The sequence below is a fragment of the Neltuma alba genome, unplaced genomic scaffold (genome assembly GCF_004799145.2).
Source record: "Neltuma alba isolate B1F8T4 unplaced genomic scaffold, ASM479914v2 tig00012000_pilon, whole genome shotgun sequence".
Lineage (NCBI taxonomy): Eukaryota > Viridiplantae > Streptophyta > Magnoliopsida > Fabales > Fabaceae > Neltuma > Neltuma alba.
In genome coordinates, this window is record NW_021636573.1 from 612,272 (window position 1) to 637,156 (window position 24,885).

A 24,885-nucleotide genomic window follows, 5' to 3' on the forward strand; every position below is an offset into this window, starting at 1 on the left:
CATTGCTCAAAGGTTATCGAGTCCCTTTGAACAGGATACCATCAACATGTCTTAAGAAATAAAGAATCACATTCTCGTATAATATATTCCATCACACACACACACACACACACACATGTATGTATAACTGAAGTGTCTTCTTGTACTTGTTCTTAATTGAGAGCTAAGCTTGTGAACATGAAGTTCAAGGCACACATCCTCATGGTCTCAGCACAGATAGCCTATACGATGTTGTATTTCATCACTGAGGCTTCCTTCAACCATGGCATGAACCCTCATGTTTATGTAACCTACAGGCATATTGTGGCTGCCCTTGTCATGTTCCCTTTTGCTTACTTTCTAGAGAGGTGTGTATTAACGAAATTTGGATTTCCCTTTCAGTTATTGTCTTTGGTTTGGGTTGAGCACGGAAAATGACTTAATATCCCTTGTGGAAATCTTTAGTTCAAATCTTATGAATGAAGATATACATAACGGAAGGGTTTTATAATAAGTTGGAGGCCAGACTTAATTGGATCATGAATTAGTTAGTAGTGTATTGTATTGTATTAAAATTCAACTTGAGTCGGTTGGTCAGACTATTGAATTGGTGAAATATAGTCCCCTTTAACTGGTATGGTCAAGAGTTTTCGACAGTTCGACCACATATTGGATTCTATATTTGTTGTCTTCCCTTGTTGAACCTGAAATGATGTCGCTTTTCCGTCATTTTTTTTATATTAATTTTAATGCAGAATGAGCTCTACATAATTTGCCAAAAGTTTGACAGTCAAAATTTCAACATAATTTCTTACAGAAAAGTGAGACCAAAAATGACAGTGACTCTTTTCGTGGAAATTTTTGTGCTTTCTTTGTTGGGGTAAGTATAAAGAAAGTTGACATTTTTACATCATCATTATTATTATTATAGGTTAATACAAATTTTGGTCCTTTAAGTTTATCTTCATTGTGGTTTTGGTTTTTTAAGTTTCAAACAATAGATTTTGATCCCTCAACCTTTAAACAATAGGTTTTGGTCTTTCAAGTTCTTTTTTATTTAAAACATTGGTTCCTACAATTTAATAAAAACTTGGATCATTTTGCTCTTGAAAGACTAAAACTTATAGTTTAAAACTTAACGGACTAAAACCAAAATGAAGGCAAACTTGATGGACCAAATATTATATTAACCCTATTATTATTATTATTATTATTATTACTACTACTACTATACTGCTGCTGCTACTTCTACATGAAAGGACATGGGCATCTAGTTTTGATTTGGGCAAATTTTTCATGGATTTTTAGGGTTAGTTTAACTCTGAACATGTACTTTGCAAGCCTGAGATATACCTCTCCAACCTTCGTTGCTTCCATGGTTAACACCATAGCTTCTATCACATTCATCATTGCAGTGCTAGTCAGGTTTGCTTTAATTTCTTATTCTTTATTTGCTGTCAAAATGATAGTAATTAAAGTCTCATCCAGAAGCCTCATTTTAGTGCATTAACTATACTTATAGCTTATCCCTTATACTTATTTGGTCATAAATATAGGAACGATAACTAATTCACAAATGTTAAGAAAAATTATTAGTTAATTATAATAAATATGCGTTAGTTTTTTTTTTTTAAAAGTCCCTTTGACATTTACTTCAAAAACTATCGTCATTGATGGAAATCCGTTCAGAATGTCCAAATTGCAATTAACTGGATTGTCTAATAAAAAGAATTATAAACCGGTGACAAAGTGAATTGTTGAGGTGCTGCATTAAGACTGAAGCAAACTAAAATTCATCAGTAAAAGTCACCTCTAACATATAGATACTTAATTCGTCTTGTAACCACTAGATGCGGGACTTCTAATATATAACCATCAAACACACAGCATTACTAATCCAACGAAGAGAGGGCTTTCTTTTGGAATATTTTATCATTTACCATTTGCATCATCAATTTGTTTAGCCTTGATCCATATTTGAGTTGAATGATTCAGGTTAGAAGTTGTTGATTTTCGTCACCCTAGAGGTGTAGCAAAAGTTCTTGGAACTTTGTTATCATTAGGTGGTGTAATGACCATGACACTATACAAAGGTCCTGTTATAAGGAATCCGTGGGATCATCCTCTGGTTCAGATGCATGGGGAAACTGCTAATCCTATCCAAGAAGATTGGTTAAAGGGTTCAATCCTCACTCTCTCAAGCTGCATAACATGGTCTGTTTGGTACATTATGCAGGTTTTGATCACCACTTTTCTCAACTTACTTTGATTTAGGGTTTAAATTGTGTCTTTTTTAACAATTGCAATGAAGAAGAATAGTAACGCAACTATAAGCATAAAATTGCAGGCTATGACTTTGAGAAGATATCCTGCCCAACTATCACTAACAGCTTGGATGTGTTTTGTTGGAGCAGCACAATCAGCTATTTTCACGGTGATAATACAACATAACCCATCAGCTTGGGCCGTAGGCTTCAATATTGACCTATGGTCCACCATTTATGGTGTAAGTATAATACACCATCTTCTAATGTTGCAAGATACTTGATCGTATGTAAAAATGTCTGTACTCTCTTTGGTCTCTATTATAAGACACCTCTAATCACCTCATCAAAACCAATGAGAGGTGTTTAAGTCATTAAGTTCATTCAAAAATGAACAAAAGTATAAACTAATTCTTATTTAAAACCAAAAAATACAATTTGAGAAGCAAAAAATGAAGATTGCATCAAGGTTTAAATAAGATCAATCTTGAACAAATATAATTAATACCCCACTTAGTGATGACTTATAAGAAAGATCACTTATTTCTTCTAAATAGTGCTTTATAATAGAGACCTAATGGAGAGTGTGCGTATATCTTTATATATATTGTTTAATTTACTAATATTTTGTTCCAGAAAGGAAAAAAAATGTTTATATGAATAATCAAAACCCATTAATGATTAATGGCAGGGAGTAGTCATCTCTGGGATGATAATCTTCATTCAACTATGGTGCACTGAGCAAAAAGGGCCAGTTTTTGTCACTATGTTTAACCCTCTCTCTACAATACTAGTGGCAATTTTAGCATACTTTGTCTTTGGTGAGAAACTTTATTTGGGCAGGTATGTAACACTTCATCTCTCATCATTTTTATTTTTTTAATTAAAAAACAGAGCAATGAATACTATTCATATACTACATTTTTCTTTAGCGTACTAATACTCACTTACTAAATATCAAGTTAATGTAATAAAAGACAAAGGACTATTTAATTCTTGGGAGAATTGCTATGAAATTATAAGAAAGGAACACAATTATAAAAAGGTCTCAATGATAACATAGCAGCTTGTCATAATAAGTTTTGGTGTAGAAAATAACAACTGTTTACTTGTCATTGAGCCTTACTATTAATTATGGTTTTCTCTTGGGATCTCATTTTAATTCTTTCTTATTTATTTCTAATTACAACTATAGGGAGTAGAAGTGAACAATATATAAAACTTCGACGAGGTTTCAAAACAGATTGGCTTTTGTTCCTTTGTTGTGGTAGTGTAACCGGGTTTGTTATAGTAGTACTTTTTCATATCCTAAATGTAAAAACTAGTTAAAAAGTTTATTTTAGTACTAAACCTCAGTCTCCTTTATGTCTCATTATTTTTTACTTGAACTATTTCTATTGACTGCACAATGTTTTTAATAAGCTACATTAGAGAAGCATTAGAGGAGACTGCTAAGTAAGGTATTTTAGAAAAGCTAACATATATATTCTTCAAATAATTTATTCACCTAATTTTTTTCTTCATACGTGTGAATTACTTAGTTCATACATCTAGGACAATAGAGAGTGATAGATTTGGCTCATGCAGATCAAATTAAGATAAGTTAAGGTGCAAATTTATCTTAAACGTTTTCGCTTAGGATCAATGTTGCTCCGAATTATTCTTTTTGGATTTAAGATTTGCCCTAAAAGTTTCAAAATGTAGCAATATTGCCTTACCTTGTTACAAAACTAACGTTGACTTTTAAAATATTGACATTAATTGTTACTATTTTTAATGATTAGGGGCAACATTACTCCATTTTCACACTTTTGGGGTAACTTTGAATCCAAAAAACTTTTGGAGTAGTAATGCTATTAAACAAAAACTTTTGAAGTGAATTTACACCTTAATCTAGTTACGATCTATATGGCCTTGTGGCCCAATTATAGTGCTATAGCACAAACAGATACCAATTTGTAAGTTCTGACATAAATTTAGACAAAACGAGGGGAAGAAGAATAAGTTTTGAGATGGTAATTTAATTTACTCCAAAATTTCTATATACTGACATAAGGCCTTCTTCAGCATCATAGGAGCACTTACTGTGATCATTGGCTTGTATTTGCTGTTGTGGGGCAAGGAAAGTGACCAAAAGATTCACAATCATATCAACAACATTAAACAACAATTGCAGAACACTTGTGCAGATTCTGATTGCAGAATATAGCTAACGTTTCTCAGAAGCTGCAGCAAAAGGAATGGTATTTATGATTCAACAAAGAAGCATTGCAAGTCAAATCATCAATATCATCAATATATATACAGCAACCGATTTCAAATTCTGCGCAAATACGTGAAGCCCCATTTTAGTTTAAACCAGTAATTCTAGTAGTAATTTACTATTGAGAAAAGAAAAAGATTTTCTTTTCCTTTCTTTCTTCGTATTTTCTAGACAATCTTAATTTTAACCCAACAAGCAATGAAACGAGTGACTTATTAGAGCAAAATAAAATACTGCGAGTAACAAAGTGTTCTGAGATTTAGAAATGCAGTTTAAGCTTTTGAGCCACAACTATACATAGAACAATATAATGATCATAACGTTATATGTATGCTTACTAGAGGCCTCAAGAAAGAATAAAGAGGAAAAACAATCATCTTAAAAAGGTCATACAAAGCAAATGTAGAAATACAAGAATAAAATCCAATGCACTTGTAAAAAGTTTAGGAGCCAAAATTGATCACAAGTTGTGAAGGATGACCTTTTTCTTTTTAGGGGCCCACATGCACGACCACACCCTGTCAACCATGCAAATGTAAAAGCAAACACACAGTTGTAAACAAATAATATTTCCTCTCAAAAAGTAATCTTTGTATTGAGAGAATTACAGCGAGTTCCAAATAAAAAATATGATTATCAAAAGTTTCAATAACAAATGAGCGGTTATTATTTAGTTTTTTTAAACTTGTCATTATATGGTGCATTATTGTCACCAGGACTTTTTAATAATTTTGTTCCTTATCTGGGAGTTCATTGCAATTCTGTAATGTTTTTTAATTTTTTAAAGGAGTTTTTTTATAAGCATTTTTTAAAGGAGTTTTAAAATCAAAGATATACTTTTAATGGGAATTATTCCTAAGTCACTAACGATGGTTTTGCAATATTTAAAACAGAGGAGCTTATTTTATGTTGATTGCATATTGCATTAATTAAATTTAGGATTTTTTTTTTTTACCAGCATGAGACTTTTGCTTTATTAGAATGATGCCTTGGATCTGAAGTAGGATTTGGTTTGAATAAATCTAATTTTTTAGAAAGTTATCCTTTAGATTATTCTAGAATATTTTTATTTAATTTTTGGGATTTCTAGGATATTTACTTTTAATGCTTTTAATTTTTAGGATTTGGGTTAAGGCCTATAAATATGCCTAAGACATTTTCATTTGTACACCTTATGAATTAAATCAATTGAGTACTGCTATTGCCTTCTCTGTGGGTTGTTCTCTTCCTCTCTATTCGTTTTGTTTTCTGCTCCTTTCTTGCTTTTCCTTCCTCTTCCCTAGTCTCCTATGATCTCTTCCCTTCTCTATTCTTTCTCTCATTCCTTTCACGTCCCTTTTGCATCACATTCAAATTTATAGGTATATTTATTAATCATTAATTAACAATCTTGTTTGGAATGGTATTAATTTAAACAAATTAAAGAATCAATTAAATTTATTTATACATTTAGTGAGCAAATCCTATCACATTAGATGGTATTTTAAAATCTTTTCGTTTCAAATGAATTCTTCTAAATTATAAAGTCAATTAAGGTGCTCTAAATACAACGTAAAGGGGACAAAGATAATCAAAACCTAATAACCCATTTGTCCCCAAACATTCACGTATAGGAATCTGATGCCACTTTGTAACCCAATATGCTACAAAATATAAATTATCATTACCAATTCTCTAAAAAGTATTCCCTCCTATCCCTAATATTAAGAGTTAGCTGGAAGGTAGACTTGGTCCTAAATATAAAACCTCAAGTCATTTTATATTTCATATTTATCATTTGTTTCCAATCTTATTTACCCAACTTACTAGTCTAATGTTACACATGGTTATTTTGAAAAGATTAGATCACATTTATTTTAATTAATTAATCTACCAGACTTTAATCTGATCAAATGAGTTAAGTAATTTTTATATTAAGGACCGATAAGAGTATTAATTTGCTTAGGATTACAAGCACGATCTTTAATCAACAGCGAATGAAAATATCTATCACACATGCACGCCATATGATTGAAAATTTTGCATGAGAATTAGGTTGAATCTTCAATCAAACTTTGACTTATATGCAGGTAAATTCCTAAACTTTAAGTTACTTGCAGATAAATAATAAACTTCAGTAATAATATGAGAGTTATCTGCATAAATGTAAAAAATTTATGGAGAACTATTGTAAAATTTCAAAAGTTAGGAAAATTATTATTTACGTATGCATCAAGCTCAGGAGATTCGATATCATTTAGTTTTGACCATGATCATTCATACGCTATATATCACGTTTATGTAATGGGAATTAAATATAATCAAGAACAGGATACCATCAACACGCCTTAAGAAATATGAATCACATTCCTGTCTAATATGTTCCATCTATATATATATATATATATATATATTATACTACTGAAAGCGTCTTCTTGTACTTGTTTTTAATTGAGACCTAGCTTGTGAACATGAAGTTCAAAGCACACATCCTCATGGTTTCAACTCAGATAGGCTATACGCTGCTGTACTTCATCACCGAGGCTTCCTTCAACCATGGCATGAACCCTCATGTTTATGTGACCTACAGGAATATTGTGGCTGCCCTTGTCATGTTCCCTTTTGCTTACTTTCTTGAGAGGTATGCAATAGTTAAATTTACATTTCTCTTGTAGCAAAATAACTTGATATGCCTTGTACATGGTATTAAAACCCAACCCAAGTTAACCAGTCATAATAGTGAATTGGTGAGTCAGTCTCTTGACCTGCTCAATTAAGAGTTTTGGATGGGCCAATTAAGTTGAATTTTATATTTTCTCCCTTCATTAGTAAGCTTGAAATGACATCGTTTTGAGTACCAAAAAAGAAGAAGCAATGTGTCATATTTGTGTTCTAGTAACTCTATTTACTTGTGGATTAATGTGTTTTTATTTAAATATATGAATGTTCTATTTCAATATACTGTTTCAAGGTTATATATGAATGTTTTATAAATTTTAATTAATTATTTTATTTGAATTATGATTAGGTTGATTGTGGTTCAACCCTAGTTATATCACTAACTCTTGAACCATTGTCTTGATTAGATTGACGGCCATTCTGATTTTCAGTACTTTGGTCCTGTTAAATATTTAGTTCAAACCTTATGAATGAAGAAAACTGTGATGGAAGAGTTTTATGTTGAAGACTTAATTCAAACATGAATTAGCTTATAGTCTCATATGCTTAAAAAAATAAAACAAAATTCTATTTTGACCAGATCTTGATGGTAAGTTTGTATCTCTCTTCGTTTTTTTCCCCTCGATTTTCATGCAAATTATGAGTTCAACATATAGCTTACTAGAAGGTATATTGTTAAAATTTCAATATAATTTGTTGCAGAAAAATGAGACCAAAGATGACAGTGACTCTTTTCTTGGAAATTTTTGTGCTTTCTCTGCTGGGGTAAGCAAGCACAAAGAAAGTCAATATGGAAAAGAATAGGAATTTAATTTTAATGTGGGCAAAATTTTCATGAATTTTTAGGGTTAGTTTAACTCTGAACATGTATTTTGCAAGCTTGAGATATACCTCTCCAACCTTCGTCGCTTCCATGGTCAACATCATAGCTTCCATCACCTTCATCATTGCAGTGCTGCTCAGGTTTGCTTTAATTTCTTCTTTTCTTTGTTTGCTAATCAAAATCATACTCATTAAAGACTCATCCTAAAAGCCTCATTTATTAACTATACTTAAGGCTTATCCTTCATAAATATAAATAGACTCACCTCTAACCTATATATCTTCAATTTGTCTTATAACCACTGGATGTGGGAGTTCTATATTCTAATAGATAGCCACCAAACATTACTGATCTAATAAAGAGATGACTTTCTTTTTGAATCTCTTAGCATTAATCATTTGCATTTTGAATTTGTTTAGCCTTGATCCATATTTGAGTTGAATAATTCAGGTTAGAAGTTGTTGATTTTCTTCACCCTAGGGGTGGAGCAAAAGTTCTTGGAACCTTATTATCATTAGGTGGTGTAATGACTATGACATTGTACAAAGGACCTGTGATAAGGAATCTATGGGATCATCCTCTGGTTCAGATTCATGGGAAAACTCCTAATCCTATCCATGAAGACTGGTTAAAGGGTTCAATTCTCACTGTCTTAAGCTGCATAACATGGTCTATTTGGTACATTATGCAGGTTTTGATCTCCAACTTCCTCAAACTTACCATGATTTTAGGGTTTTAATTATGTCCTGTTTAGCAGTTGCAATTCATATTGCTTCTCTTGGCTCATTATACTTGTAGTCCAACTTTTTGCAAATCCTTCTTTATACATTGGTAGACTAGACTAAAATTTTGTTCTCTCTCTCTCACACAAGTCATGATAATGAATTCTTTTCTTCTTTTGGATTTTTTGCAATGCACATTAATATATGTCTTGTTTATTTAAAAGTTGCAGTTAAGAAGAATAGTGATGAAAGTAAGTGTGGAATTACAGGCTTTGACTTTGAGAAGATACCCTGCCCAACTATCACTAGCAACTTGGATGTGCTTTGTTGGAGCAGCACAATCAGCTGTTTTCACAGTAATAATGCAACATAAGCCATCAGCTTGGGCCATAGGTTTCAATATTGACCTTTGGTCCACCATTTATGGTGTAAGTATAATACACCATCTTCTAATGTTGCAAGTTACTTGACCTTTTTTTTTTTTTTTTTGCAAGTTACTTGACCATTTATACATTTGTGTGTGCATGCACCCACATGTATGTATGCATATAATCCCTGCACTCCTTATATATCTTATTATAAGAGACTTTCAACCATCTCAACAGAGAAAAAATAGCTGATTCATTAAATATAAATGAAAAAAATCAAATTTATTTATATTTAAAACCATAAATTACATCTTGAGAAGCGAAAAAGGAAGATTGCATCAAGATTTAAATAAGGGGGAAAATATATAATCTATACCACTACTTGGTGACTTATAATAATGATCACTTTTCCTTCTAGAAAGTGCTTTATAATAGAGATCTGACGGGGTGCGTATGTCAGTTTCTGTTCAATTACATTAATTATTAGGGTTGGCATTTGGTAATTTGCACATCTCTTGGTTATCAATTAGTTTCTTCTAGTGCACAACAAGCATATGTGAATTGAAAGTAACAAAATCTAATGTTCTGATGATATGAATAATCAGTACCAAATTAATTATTAATGGCAGGGAGTTGTCGTCTCCGGGCTGATAATCTTCATTCAACTATGGTGCAATGAGAAAAAAGGGCCAGTTTTTGTCACTATGTTTAACCCTCTCTCTACAATACTAGTGGCAATTTTAGCCTACTTTGTCTTTGGTGAGAAACTTCATTTGGGCAGGTACGTAATAATTCACCACTCATCATTTTCATTTTTTTCATGGAAAAACAAAGCAATGAATCAATAAATTGGGCCATACTATTCATATACTACCAACTTAATTACTTCAGTCTCTGTATGATACGCAAGAACACGTGTGGTTGCAGCTAATAATCTCTCCATGTCAATTGACTTGAATGTGTTTGTTGCATTTAGCTTAATAGTTTCTAGAAATCCTAAACAACTTAATTCAATGCACAAATGCTTGCTGACTAAATATCAAGTTAATGTATTAAAAGACAAAGGTCTTTGTAATTCTTTGTAATTACAACTATAGGGGTGGAAGTGAAAAATATATAAAAGGCTAAATTATACTTGTTGGTCCTTTTAAGTTGTCATCAAATTTCAGTTTAGTCTTTTATGTTTAAAAAGTGGATTTTCAGTTCCTTAAATTTAACACGGTTAAACTTATTAATGGAAAGCGCCAACTTAGCAAATTTGAAATGCTGACTCACCAATTTACAAAGATGAGAGCTGTACAATTAAATTTCGTGAAATAAGGCACTTCTAACATATTCATATACACTAAGAAAAATCTTAAAATATATTAACCCTCCATTAAAATATAACATCATTTCAACCTTACCCCTATTTAATATATACTCATTTCATAAAAATAACTATCTACATTGTAATAAATAAATGACAAAAAATGTACATTCATCCTAAAAATTTAATAAAATGGCTCATAAATAGCACAAAAAAAATATCTTTTTCTCTACCTTATAAATTGGACTAAAGGAATATATGCGTGGGTGTGTATAAATACATATAGGACAAAACTTATGTCAAGTGCCTTAGGTCCATTAAGTCCAGTTAACCAATTAGGTACTGTAACATGGATTATTTTTCCAAATCAGGCCTTAACCCCTTAAACCGTGGTTTGCCACTAAAACTTTAGGGGATTTGCTTTGGGTGCTTATTAGTTTTGATGAGCACTCAATGCTCATCAGATCTGGACCATCCAGATCTGATCTGAACGGTCCAGATTTAATTTTAATTTTATTTTTTAAAAATAATTATTTTAATAGGTATAGGATAAAAAATAAAAATAATCTCTTAACTATCATTCTTTAAAAATATAATTTTTTTATTTTTAAATAATTATTTAAAAATATTAAATCTGGACCATCCAGATTAGATCTGGACAGCCCAGATTGCTCATCACCTGATGAGCACTGAATGTGGACGCAACTTTAGGGGGAAAAAAGTAAAAAAAGAAAAACAAAGAGAGCCAAATCAGAGGGGCGTAAGAGTTCCCCGTAAAGACGATGACAACTTTGAAGAAACCTCATTCAGATCCTTGGGAAATTGAAACTTGCCTGAGTTTCTTAATGAATTCAACTAGGCCTAACAAAACTCCATTATTATCAATCAACCTGTTAAAGGTGATAATTTCCTGCTATTCTTTTGTATATTTCGAATCCAATTTTTCTCCTCCAATAACCATTTTGCCGCGTAATCATAATTTGTTTTTGCTTCCGTAGCTTCATTCCCCAACAACGATGCTTTAGAGGATAAAGGAAGAGGGTTATTGAGAGAAGAATCTGTAAAAACAACTTTCTTTTGGCTTTTCGATAATCTCTTCCTTCGACATAGCAGGATGTCTTCCTCCGCCGTGAGCATCTTGATGTCCCCATTCCATTTTTTTATTCCTCCATACACTGGATATTCATCTTACTTTGACAGAGCCAGGCCATCGGAACTTTCAAAGTTGCTGTTGCCATTGTTGGGAACTTTGCTTTCTTTAGCCCTTGCTCTCATCGCAACTCCTCCCCTTTTTTTCTTAAATTTTTTTTCCAGAAATTTTAGTCTACTAACGGCAGTTTACGGGGTCAAGGGCTGATGCGGAAAAATAATTGAGGTGGTAGTTTTTCATTGGCTAACCGGACCTAATGGACCTAAGTAACTTGACCTAAGTTTTCTCCTTATTATTATATGTGTGTACATTTTATTGATAGAAGAAGGACGTGTGGACACAATTAATGGAGGGATGAAAAATTGATATGAAGAAGGAAACAAGATGGAAGGGTGAAAAACAGCTAGAGATGGCGACTAGAATAGATAAAAAGCTACATCTAGATTTTTCATTAGGCTAGCAAAATATATAATTACTAAAAAAATTATATTATATTAAAGAATTAAAACTAGGCATTAAAGAACTAAAATTAGGAATACTTTGTCCGCATTTAATTCTTGAGTCACTATTTTAAATTCATTGAATCAAGAGTTTCTGTTAGTGAAGTTAACAGTGTTAAGTTTAAACCTTTAAAAATAGATATTTTAAACTTAAGAAATTAAACTAAAATTTAATGTAAACTTAAAGGACTGAACTTATATTTTAAATTGTATAAAAATTTACAGGAAGTTTCAAAATTTTTGTTATTTTGTTGTGGTTGTACAATGATGTTTCTTACTGTAATATTTTCTTTGCTCCTAAATATAGAAATTAGTTAAGAAATTTATTTTGAAACTTTGATATAAAACCTTAATCTCTTTTGCTTCTCATGTTACTTTTTCTTCAAGCTACCCTGAGAACACAATTTCTTTAGGTAATCTATTTTGTTCCTTTTACTCACATAAATATGGAATGAACTATGCACTCCACTAGCCAACATAGGAAGTCCTTCCTAGTAGGGAGAACAAACCTTCAAGTGGAGTATTCCCCAATCCTAATTGTAAGACCCATTCTGCAGTATAAATTACATTATAAAAAGAATCTTATATTTAGAATTAGAGAAGTATCTAAAAAAAATCAACATATATATATTGTAAATAACTAACTTAACTTTCTTAACATGTGTGAACTAGTTAATTTCTACAACTAGGATAATTGGGAGTAACAAAATTAGACTGTCAAGATCAAATTAAGGTCCATAAGGCTTCATTTCCCAATCAGTCTTATAGCAACAAACAAATAATGATCACGAAGTTCTAACATAAATTTAGACAAAATGAGCAGAAGAATAAGTTCTGAGATTGTAATTCAATTTACTCTAAAATTTCTGTTACTCACATAAGTCCTTCTTCAGCATCATAGGAGCACTTACTGTGATCATTGGATTGTATTTGCTATTGTGGGGCAAGGAAAGTGACCAAAAGATTCATAGTCATATCAACAACATTAAAACAACAATCCCAGAACACTTGTGAAGATTCTGATTGCAGAACATAGCCAACATTACTTAGAAGCTGCAGCAAAAGGAATGGTATTTATGATTCAACAAAGAAGCATTGCAAGTCAAAATCACCAATATATGTATGGCTCATTTCAGATTTTATGCAAATAAATGAAACCCTTTGGGTTTAAACTCATCAGCAAGTGATGAAACGAATGACTTAGAGTAAAACAAATACTAGCAGACAGAGTGTTCTGAAAACCCACTCTGTTTCATTTTCTAAACAAGGGATTTTGTGTTCTATTATTATTTCTTCTCCACACTACTTTTTACGTTGGAGCTTTGAACGCTCATGTTTACCCCGTTCATTCCCCCTCTCCCTTTTCCTTTTTTTTTTTTTTTAAATTCCTTTTTGCAATCTTCTTCACTATTCCTTTTTTATCATTCACATTCTTAGCTCAAAGTTCAAACCTTCATCTCCTTAATCCTTCTCTATCATTCTCTGATCGCTTACTCTAAAGAAGTTTTGGATTACTAGTTTGATTTAAGGGAGAATTACAATAAGATTCTAAGGAAGAAAAAAAATAACAAAACAAGTTCTAGAGGTTCTTATTCTTCACTCTAGAACTTGTCGTTACAAGTTGCTTAGATTGTTATTGAAACTTTTTAGTAATTATTTTTCTTTTTTAAGACTTGATTGTAATTCTCCCTTGATTTAATGCTTTTCTAACAAAGTGATGTGTGAGAGATCTTCAAAATGTAATCTTAGCTTTTCAACCTAAATATACAACAATGTTCATGACATTATGTATGCTCACTAGGGGCCTCAAAAGGGAAGATAAAGAGGAAAAGTCAACTTAAAAAGCTAATAGAAAGCATAAAACCAAAAAAAAAAAAAGCAAAGCAAAATCCAGTGCGCTCGTACACTTTTTTTTTTTTTGGGAAAAATTGGAGAAAACCCCCCCTTAAAAGTTTCATTAATAAGAATAACCTAAAGTATAAATATTATGTGCGTATAAAATTTACAAAGTATCTGTGCTTTGCGCATGAAAATTTATCAAATCATCCTCACTTGAAAAATTTTCAATACAAATTTTTTCGCAATTCCCCTTTTTGAGAAAATTGTCCTTTCTTTCAGAAGGGCCTTTAGTATGTTGAGCCCTCGTTTTTCTATGCTATCATATATACATCGATAATGGCCTATATCGCATTGCAAGGATACCAAACAAGTGATAGGAGCAAAATGTTCGTAAGCTGCGAAGGACAACTTCTTGTCTTGGCCAACGGTGAAGGATCATCTTGAGCTTCATATAAATACACCAACGGTCTTACTCGCATAAGAAGAAATCACTGCTTTGAGCCTCACAACCCTCCCAACAGTACCTTTTTTGGGATCAAACTCAGATACTTGTATCTTTCTAGCATTTAAAGAGAGGATAACTTTATTTGAACTTTTACAGCTAATAATCTGTTTTCATCATCATCTTCGCAACCATATCACAATAAAACCTAAAGCATTCATATGTAATATCAAATGTCACATCTAATAAGGGCATTCCACACATCAGGTTAAAACACAATTTTTTTGAAGTCTCAATGCATGATGGATTAGTATTTACGCTACAACAAGCAGTAACTGAGCTGAAGCTAACAAGCAGAGAATTATCAGATGACATTAGCTTCATTTTTTAGCTTGTCAATCAGTTCATCCACAGAAGAAACCAGTATCCCGGCTTTTCTCTTGGGAGGTTCTGTAACTTGAAGCACCTCCAAATCAGATCTGATTTCCACATTCAACTCCTGTGGAGTGAACTTCTTTATGGGCTTTGATTTCGCTTTCATTATATTGGGAAGTGTCGCATACCTTGGCTGGTTCAGTCTCAGATCAGTGCTGCATGGAGAAAAAATGTCAAGAAAGACAAAGCATACTGTTAACTTCAGTACTATTCTGTTATTATATCCATTTGTAATTATAATATTAATAGTAATGGCTTACGCGGCACAGACACTAACAGCATTGACGCAGATTACTGGAAAGAACCACACACAAACACTTTGACACAGCAAACTTTGAGGAGACTTGTACCATTTAAAAATGAGTATTGCGCCACTGCTGAGTCTAAGTGGAAGGGGGATTTGATTCTCCCCAAACAAAGTTGAAGGTTTAAATTTTAGGGATAGGGGAAAACAACTATGGTGGGTGGACTGTTTATAATTCAGCCTAACAATACTCGAATCTTCTTAGTGATATCAGAGAACAGATATTAGAAAAATAGTATTGTGTAAATAATACACAGGTGATAACCCGCAGGCATTTAGTGTCACTTTAACTTCAGGGGCTTTTGAAAACATGGTCCAGTTAGATAAATCTACTTTGGTACAACCTTTGATAAACGGCCTTACTTGGGATGCAAAAGAAATGATGGTACATATTTAAATTTTGCTAAAAAAAAAATTCCACATCTGAGGAATGCGGAAAGCAGTGGAAAGCCCAAGTAATGAATTACAGATGTCAGACTACAGATGAGTTGAAGAGTTCTTGTCTGTTCGCTAAGGCCACTATAAAAAAGATAACATATAATGAATTACAGGTGTCAGATTTTTTGTCATGTCACCATACCTACGACTTACACTTTGAACATGTCAGTGTTAATTTGCAATGTTAAACAAGAAATGCATCATGTAATAACTTTGCAGAAACCAGAAAAGAGGATAACTGCAAAACCAACAACACAGAAGGAAAAAAGCATTGATATAGACACGCATGCATTCACTACTGTCCAGTAACGCACTACATCTCACTTAAAGACTGAATGATACAGTAAAAAAGATTCAGAAGCCCTTCAAGACTTCAGTTCTGTTAAGGATTGAATAGATATTTGAATTTTATCCAATAAATAAATTAAAAACAAGATAAAAATTAAAAGAGATGCATCTTAGGTCGCCAAGGCACACACAAATGCACCAAAGAGAGGGAAGATGAAAAGGACAAAGCATTTCAACAACCTGTATGATTGTGATGCAACATACTTAAAAAGTGAAAAAAAAAAAAACGTGAACACTTACGTGATTACTGCTGGTAAATTCAAAGAGAGGGTCTCAATACCATCATCTACCTCTCTGTCCACCGTAGCTACCTGTTTCTCCTTATCAAGGATAACCTACTGGGAAGCAGCAGTCAGTAACAAAATAGTTCAATTACGTGTCAAATAACTTAATAAATCACCATAAAGGCACAGAAGAAAAATCTGCATGAGAGGCACAGCTAAATTCTTTCTGATACAAGATATCTGGGAATTAAATATTTTAGCATAAATCAGACAACTGAGTATGTGTTTGAACTACACTTTTTAGAGTGTTAGTGTGTATCTTCTCTAACAAAATTGCTGAAGCATAGCACAACTTATTGAAGACTGAACCAAAAAAAATCCGTATGAATATCCTAATAAATCATTCGAAAATTACATCTTTCAATCTCAAATCTAGAAGGCTGACCTATATTTTACCGTAGAAGCAAAATGATTAACACACAGAATTCATTCCAATAGCTCAGACTAAGCTCATTACTCAGCTGCTAACATGTTGCCAGGAAATTTTGGACTAGAAAGATGCAACAATGACAAAAATGCTCTGGAATACTTCAGAGTTTGACAGATAAATATTGTAAAAATAATGACAAAATGACAGATATAAGATGAATAAGTATAAAGATCAACATTGTATTGAACAAAAAATAACAAACCCATCTAGTCAGATGGAGAGTGCATATTTTCACAAGGGCGCCAGTTTTTCAAGTTATTGATTTTTACCAAGTCATTGCAACCAATGGCATATGAAAGAAATGGCATACACACACGTCCTTGTTAGAGAAGATCCAACTTCCTAGCTTTGTATCCAACTTAACGCTTGTGCTCCTTGATCTAAGCTCTAAAAATCACAATCAACGATACATGTTTAATGATTTTTCAGAGGCTTCAGTAGCCTTATTCCTAATAAAATAAGGAGGGATATTCACATGTAAAGTAGGAAACAGAGAGAAAACATTTGCTAACTCAATAAATCGGATTGGAGGTTCAGAGAAATCCATTGTCGCAACTGGTCTTCAAACAAAATACTCCCGTGGGATAAACAGAGGGATGATGAATAAAACAATAGCTTATATGAACACAAATATGCACCGTCCAATACATTTACGTCACTCAAGCAAATCATGGCATATAAAAGTGTCAGTGATGAACAAGGAACTCTGGCCTGAAGGGGGGACAAGGAACAACTTTATCAAACATCATGAAGATGGACAAACCTTCGAAGCAAAAGTGCCTTGTGGCCAGTTGAGGAGGCCTGCTATCATCTGCCCTGTTTGATTGCAATCATCATCAATGGCCTGCAAGCAGTACAAGAAAAAGAAGAAAGGATGTCAGACAATCATCTAAATGTTCTCATTAGAGTCAGATATCAAACACCAGCCATTTATAATTTTTCAAGTATACATTTAGAGCATAGAAGGTATCACTGTATATTTAGAGCACAGAAGGCAAAATTGTCTACGTATTCCTGCTTCCATAAGTATATTCAGCAACTAGAAGAATATTTCCCCCTTTAATTCATTAGGATAACATTAAAACTTTTTAGAAAATTGCGGCATGGTATATAGTCAAATAAAAAATAGAAGAATAGAAGTTTGCTTTTCCCTTAAATTCATAATCCTCAACAGCATGTAACAACGGTTTATAAACAGCCCAGAAATTTTCAAGAATTTCATCATCTCAAAACACAAAGGTAGTACCTGTTTACCAAGAATTAGAAGTCCAGGTTTTTCAACCTCCACAAGCGACCTTAAAATCTTAGCCACAGAAAGTGGGTAAAGAGTTTCGTTGAACTCCACATGAATGCCCCTATCTGCACCCATCGCAAGACCCGTTCTCAACGTATCCATACACTGAGAGGGCCCCATACTTACCGCCACGACCTCCGAGGCCAGTTTAGCCTCCTTAATCCGAAGAGCTTCTTCGAGCGCGATCTCGCAGAAAGGGTTCATCGACATCTTCACGTTCTGCGTCTCCACACCTGTCTGCAACATCGCTTCGTTTTACAACTAAAAAAATTGTGACATTCTGAAATGTAAACCGATTTTACGTCATTGAGAGGCAATTCTAGGTCGCACCTTGTCGGGTTTGACTCTGATTTTGACGGCGTAATCTACTACTCGCTTGATTGCCACCATAATCTTCATCTTTGATTTGATGTTAGTAACTTTTCTGTGATGATAATATGTGTCGTCAAATCACTCTGTTTTCCGGTGATGGCGTGAATGGCTGGAGCGGGGAGGGTCACGATTCTGCAGAAATCAGCAGTACGAGCGATACATCATTACATAATATAAAATAAATAATTTTTATTTATTTTAAAATAATTTATTTAACTTATTGATACCACACGTCCTTAATATAAGACTTAATTTGACATTCAATTTGATATTAAATGTAAAATCTAATCCATTTTGTCTCTCATATTTATTTATTTTTTTCAAAGTAACTTTTATAGTAATTACACATATTAAATATTAGTTCTAACTAATACACATGATTAGTAATAGTATTTCAAGGAAAACAATAACTACTTATTATAAATAACTAACTAAATTAATTTTCTTAATTTATTCAAATTACTCAATTAGTTCTTATATTAAGGATTAAAGATAGTATTTTAGAAATATACTCCTTCTCCCTGTTTATAAGTAATCTCGAATTAAATCACACAGATTAAAAAGTTAGTTAAAATTAATTAAAAACAATAAATATATAAAAATTGAATTTTTTTTAATACTCTTATTAATGGAAAAGAGGGAATATAAGGGGAAAATAAAAAAAATTATTATAACAAATAAAATTATAAAAGAAAGAGAATGTATTATAAAGAGGGATTATATTAAAATATAATCTTTAGAACATTTATTATCTAGAAAATGATATTTTGGGAAACAAAAAATATATATTAATTATTAAAATAAGTCTTTAATAGAGGCAAAAGAAAAAATTTACTATAAAAATTTAAGACAACTCACAAATATTGTTTATCTTTAATGATAAAGTAAAAGTAATCATTATTACTTATAATAAAGAAAGGAGGGAGTAATATTTTCATCTTTGATAAAATTAAGCAACTCATATTTAGTTTTTTTGATTTACCTAAATTAGTTAGATTTGGTAAGTTAGCTAGATTCCTAATAAGTATATGTCACTTTTTTTTTTTTAATATTCAGGTACTGCTAGAAATCAAATATAGGCGCCCGAGATTTAAGCTTTGATATGATTTGTGAGGGAGTACCATTTTCGTTCCTTACCCCAAAAAAAAATAAAACGAAGGGCCCTTCACAGGTGGCGGCGGCAGAGTTGGCATGGTAGGAAGCCCAACGGGATAAGAGCACCATGCAGCACGCTTCGCTGTTTGGATTGTTTATTTGTTTTTTGCATTGTAATCTTATCCTCAAATGTCATCTAACACGGCACGTCGTTTCATCTTATTCTTTAAGGAAAAAATTAATTCCATTTTTATTCGGTTTTTTGTTGTAAAACTACAAGAAATGAAGAGATTTGAGAGTAGAAAAGGGAGCAAGAGATAGAAAAGACAATAGCCTTTTTCTCATTCATTTTGTTTCATTGTGCAAATGCTTATGGATACCTTCTATTTATAGGCCTCCAAGTATTGAAGTCCTATACTAAGGTTATAAAGGAATAAAGAATAGCATAATGGCATTAACAATGAGAAACTCCTCTCAAGTCATTCATTAGGAAGTTATGTAGTTTATTACAATTGAAGGTAATAATTCCTATGAGAATTCTAAGGGTTAGGGGTTATGGACATCCACTTATACAATATGCATAATACTCCCCCTTGAATATCCATAATAAGTATTGTGCCTCATTAAAACCTTATTAGGAAAAGCCCATTGGGACAAAAACCTAATAAAGGAAAAAGAGTATATAATATTTACTCCTCCTAATGATAACATCATTTTAATTCTTTAAGTTTGCATGTTCCAATACCATATACTAACTTCTCAAATGTTCTAGTTGGCAGTGTCTTGGTAAACAAATCAGTAAGGTTGTCACATGAAAGAATTGGTTGAACATCTATATCGCCACTTTTTAAAAGATCACGAGTGAAAAAGAACTTTGGAGAAATATGTTTTATTCTATCTCCTTTGATATATCCCCCATTTAATTGAGCTATGCATGCTGTATTGTCTTCATATAATACTATTGGAATCTTCTATTCAAGGGGAAAACCACCCTTTTCTGAATATGTTAAGTCACTGACCTCAACCAAACACATTCTTGACTTGCCTCATGAATTGTAATTATTTCCGCATGATTTGATGAAGTAACTGATAAAGTTTGTTTTGTTGAATGCCATGAGATCGTTGTACCTCAACAAATAAATAAATATCCTGTTTGAGACTTGTCTTTATGTGGGTCTGACAGAAATCCTGTATTTGCATAGCCAATTAATTGTGATTCTAATTCACCAAATTAAAATAATCCCATATTAATTGTCTCTCGGAGATATCGAAATATATACTTAATTCCATTAAAATGCCTTCTTGTTGGGAAGAACTAAATCTTGTCAATAAACTAAGAGCAAATGCAATATCATGTCATGTTGAATTAGCAAGATACATTAATGCACCTATGGTACTAAGATATGATACTTCAAGACGAAGAAGTTTTTCATCATCTTCTTGAGGGCAAAATGGATCTTTATCCTTGTCCAGTGATCTTACAACCACAGGAGTAGATAATGGATGTGCGTTATCCATATAAAATCACTTTAATACTTTTTCAGTATAAATTTATTGATGGAGGAAAATTCCATTTGCTAAGTGCTTAATTTGCAAGGCAAGGCAAAATTTTGTTCTTCTAAGACCTTTCATTTCAAATTTTTTCTTTAAACAATCAACTGCTTTTTGAAGCTATTCGAGAGTTTCAATTGTATTTAAATCATCTACATAACAAACTCTGATCCATTTTTTTAATAAAAATACATGGGCAAATTGAATCATTTTTATAACTTTCTCTCAATAAATATTCACTAAGTCGGTTATACCACATTCTTCCAGATTGTTTCAATCCATATAAGGATTTTTACAAACGAATTGCATAATTTTCTCAAGAATTCTTACATGCTTCTGGCAATTTAAACCCTTCAGGGATTTTCATATAAATCTCAGTATCTAAAGAACCATACAAATATGCCGTAACAACATCCATTAGATGCATTTCAAGTTTTCTATGGACTGCCAAACTAATTATGTCTTAAAGTGATTGCATCCACCATAGGAGAATATGTCTCTTCATAATCAATATAAGGTCTTTGTGAAAACCCTTGTGTTACATGCCTTACTTTATATCTAACATTCTCATTGTTCTCATTTCATTTGCACACAAAGACCCATCTGTATCCAACTGGTTTTACACCATCTGGTATATGGACTACAGGTCCAAAAACTTCACGTTTTGAAAGTGAATTTAACTCTGCTTGAATTGCGTCTTTCCATTTTGGCCAATCATCTCTATATCTACATTTTTCAACTGATGTAGGTTTAAGATCTTTATGTTGATTAATTATTTCAACGGCAACATTATATGAACAAATATTGTCAACAACTGTGTTCTCTCGGTTTCATCTTTTTCCTATAGTAACATAACTTATCGAGATCTCTTCATTATTTTCAGGTACCTGAGCTTCCTTTGAGGTCTTTTGATTAGTTATGTTTAGGTCCTCTCCTATAGAACTTGCCTCAATTTGACTATCATGACCATCATGATTATTTGCTCCTTTTTTTCTTTCTAAGGGTTTTATTTTTGGAACCAATTGGTCTACTCTGCTTTAGGCGTGGTTTGGTTTCACTTGCGCTTTCTTATTGTCCTACTGGGACATCAATTCTAATTAGAGCATTTTCAGCTAGAATGTAAGATTTAGTAATTCTCTTAGGATCAGTAAATATATTTGGCAGTTGATTTGCAATGTTTTGTAAATGAAGTATTCTTTGAACTTCAAGTTCACATTGTTGTGTACGAGGATCTAAATGAGATAATGATAATGCTTTCCATGTAATTTCTTTACGCAGCTGTTTATTATCTCCCCCCTAATATTGGGAAAATTGACTCATCAAAATGACAATAATCAAGACGTGTCATAAACAAATCTCCTGTTAATGGTTTTAAATACTTAATTATAGTAGGAAATTCATAGCTAACATATATCCCTAACCTTCTTTGAGGTCCCATCCTTGTACGTTGTGGTGAAGGAATAGGTACAAATACTGCACATTCAAAAATTCTAAGATGAGAAATATTTGGCTCTCGACCAAAAGTCAATTGTAACGGGGAGAATTCATGATAATTTGTTGGCCTGATGCGTATAATTGCTGCTGCATGCAGAATTGTATGTCCCCAAGATGAAAGGAGAAGTTTTGTTCTCAAAAGCATTGGTCTAGCAGTCAATTGGAGGCGTTTAATGAATGACTCTGCTAGGCCATTTTGAGTGTGAACATAAGCAACAGATTTTTCACCGTTATTCTAGTTGCCATGCAATAATCATTAAAAACTTGAGATGAAAACTCACTAGCATTATCAAGATGAATTGTCTACTTGCATGGTCTGAAAATTGTGCTCCTAATCGAATCATTTGAGCAAGTAATCTAGCAAATATTAAATTACGTGTTGATAACAAACACACATGGGACCATCTTGTAGATGCATCTATTAAAACCACAAAATATTTAAATGGTCTACATGGTAGATGGATAGGTCCATATATATCTCCTTGGATACGCTCTAGAAATGCAGGAGATTCAACTCCTAATTTTGTCAATAAAGGCCTTATAACTACTTTACCTTGAGAACAAGTAGCACATAAAAAATCTTTAAATTGAAGAATCTTTTGGCTCTTCAATGGGTGTCTATGTGAATTTTCAATAATTCTTCGCATCATAGTTGATCGGGATGGCCTAAGCAATCATGCCAAACAATAAATGTATCTTTATCAGTAAATTTCTAGTTTACTGTAACATTTGTTTCAATTGTACTAATATTTGTATAGTATAAACTAGAAGATAATGTTGGTAATTTTTTCATGACACATTTTTCTCCATTTCTTACCATTGTAACATGCAGATATTCAATGTTCTTCTCATTTATAGTCTCAACAAGATATCCAATTTGGCGAATATCTTTAAAACTTAATAAATTTCTTTGAGACTTAGAGGAATATAAAGCATCACTAACAACAAATTTTGTTTTTTTGGGTAATATTATAATTACTCTTCCAGAGCCTTCAATTAATTTTGTATTACCCATTATAGTATTGATGCTTGTATTATTTATCGTAAGATGAAAAAACTATTTTCTATCTTTGAGTATGGTATGTGTTGTGGCATTATAAATGAGGCATATATCTTCATTCTTGTGCCAACAAGAGGAAGAGAAACATCCATATTCTTCACCAAAAGAAAAAAAAAATCATTAACATAAGTTCGAAGTACATCATGATTAATAATGCTCTGGAAACACAGAGAAAAAAAATAAACATAAACCAAATTAAAAAGCATAAATAAAGCAAACTAAAATTATCCAAACTCTTCTAATCATGATTCTCAAAGAAATTAGCCACATCCAAACATGCCATAGCATCAAAGCCATTAACATCGTCTAGCTCATTGGCATCATCATTTTTGTATGCAAAATTTGTCTCCACATCATCAGTTTGAAAAGTCAAATTTGTTTCCATATTATTTGAACTTCTTTTCTTGGAGGGTTGACAAAGTTTTGCTAGATGCTCAAGCGTATGACAGGTATGTGACTAATGTCCTTTCATGCCACATCGGTAACATTGATTTTCAACAACTCTTGAAATACCATTCTTATATTTTTTCTGTCATCACCAAGTTTCTTCTTTTGGTGGGTATTTGAGTTATAATTGTTACTTCCACTACCATAATAACAGTAATTAACACGTCCCCTGCCATAACCACGGCCTCAGCCACGACCGTGTCCACACACATGATAATTATTACGTACAGTCACATTCGCTCCAGGGAATGGAGCTGATCTAGTGGGACGGATCTCATGATTTTTCATTAATAATTCATTATTTTGTTCAGCGACAAGAAGACATGAGATCAATTCAAAATATTTCTTAAAACCCTTTTTATGATATTGCTGCTGCAGGAGCACATTTGAAGCATGAAAAGTTGAAAAGGTTTTTTCTAATAAGTCCTCATTTGTTATTTTCTCACCACATAATTTCAATTGAGAACTTATTTTGAAAACTGCTGAATTGTATTCATTCACAGCTTTAAAATCTTAGAGTCTCAAATACATCCATTCATAAAAAGCTTTAGGCAAAATTACCGTTTTTTGATGATCATACCTTTCTTTTAAATTATTCCACAATGCTAACAGGTCTTTCACCGTTAGGTATTCAGCTTTCAACCCTTCATGCAAATGGTGGCGTAGGAAAATCATGGCCTTAGCCTTGTCTTGGCTAGTTGCTTTATTTTCAGGTAAAATAGCATTTCCTAGACCTTTGGCATCTAGGTAGATTTCAACATCGAAAACCCAAGACAAATAATTCTTTTCAGTGATGTCAAGAGCCGTAAACTCGAGTTTGGTAAGATTGGCCATGGATCAAACTAAAATGATAATAATAAAAATTAGAATTATAATAAAATTGATGCACATTGAAACATAATAAATAAAATATTAGGATTCAAAAGTCATCCATAAATAAATTATTCCTTTAAAATTATAAACAAAATAAATGAATAAATAACTAAGAACAAATAAACGTATGTGAGAATGAAAAA

The 24,885-nt window shown here is 32.3% G+C and overlaps 2 protein-coding genes across 3 annotated transcripts; one reads left to right on the forward strand and one right to left on the reverse strand.

Annotated features, from left to right (window-relative positions):
- Positions 1-265: 265 nt before the first annotated feature.
- LOC114720792 (WAT1-related protein At2g39510-like) lies at positions 266-13,250 on the forward strand. Its single transcript, XM_028906492.1, has 7 exons — positions 266-347; positions 7,867-7,929; positions 8,011-8,127; positions 8,438-8,678; positions 8,979-9,137; positions 9,707-9,858; positions 12,930-13,250. The coding sequence occupies exons 1-7, from the start codon at positions 268-270 to the stop codon at positions 13,048-13,050; spliced, it is 933 nt and encodes a 310-aa protein (XP_028762325.1). The 5' UTR covers positions 266-267; the 3' UTR covers positions 13,051-13,250.
- Positions 13,251-14,431: 1,181 nt separating this feature from the next.
- On the reverse strand, positions 14,432-18,370 carry LOC114720796 (electron transfer flavoprotein subunit beta, mitochondrial). Of its 2 annotated transcripts, none has more exons than XM_028906499.1 (5): positions 18,181-18,370; positions 17,803-18,083; positions 17,320-17,400; positions 16,083-16,177; positions 14,432-14,907 (listed from the first exon to the last, which is right to left on the reverse strand). In XM_028906499.1, the coding sequence occupies exons 2-5, from the start codon at positions 18,058-18,060 to the stop codon at positions 14,682-14,684; spliced, it is 660 nt and encodes a 219-aa protein (XP_028762332.1). In that variant the 5' UTR covers positions 18,061-18,083; positions 18,181-18,370; the 3' UTR covers positions 14,432-14,681. The 2 variants fall into 2 exon arrangements, with proteins under 2 accessions (XP_028762332.1, XP_028762331.1); XM_028906498.1 differs by having other exon boundaries at positions 17,803-18,087.
- Positions 18,371-24,885: the final 6,515 nt, after the last annotated feature.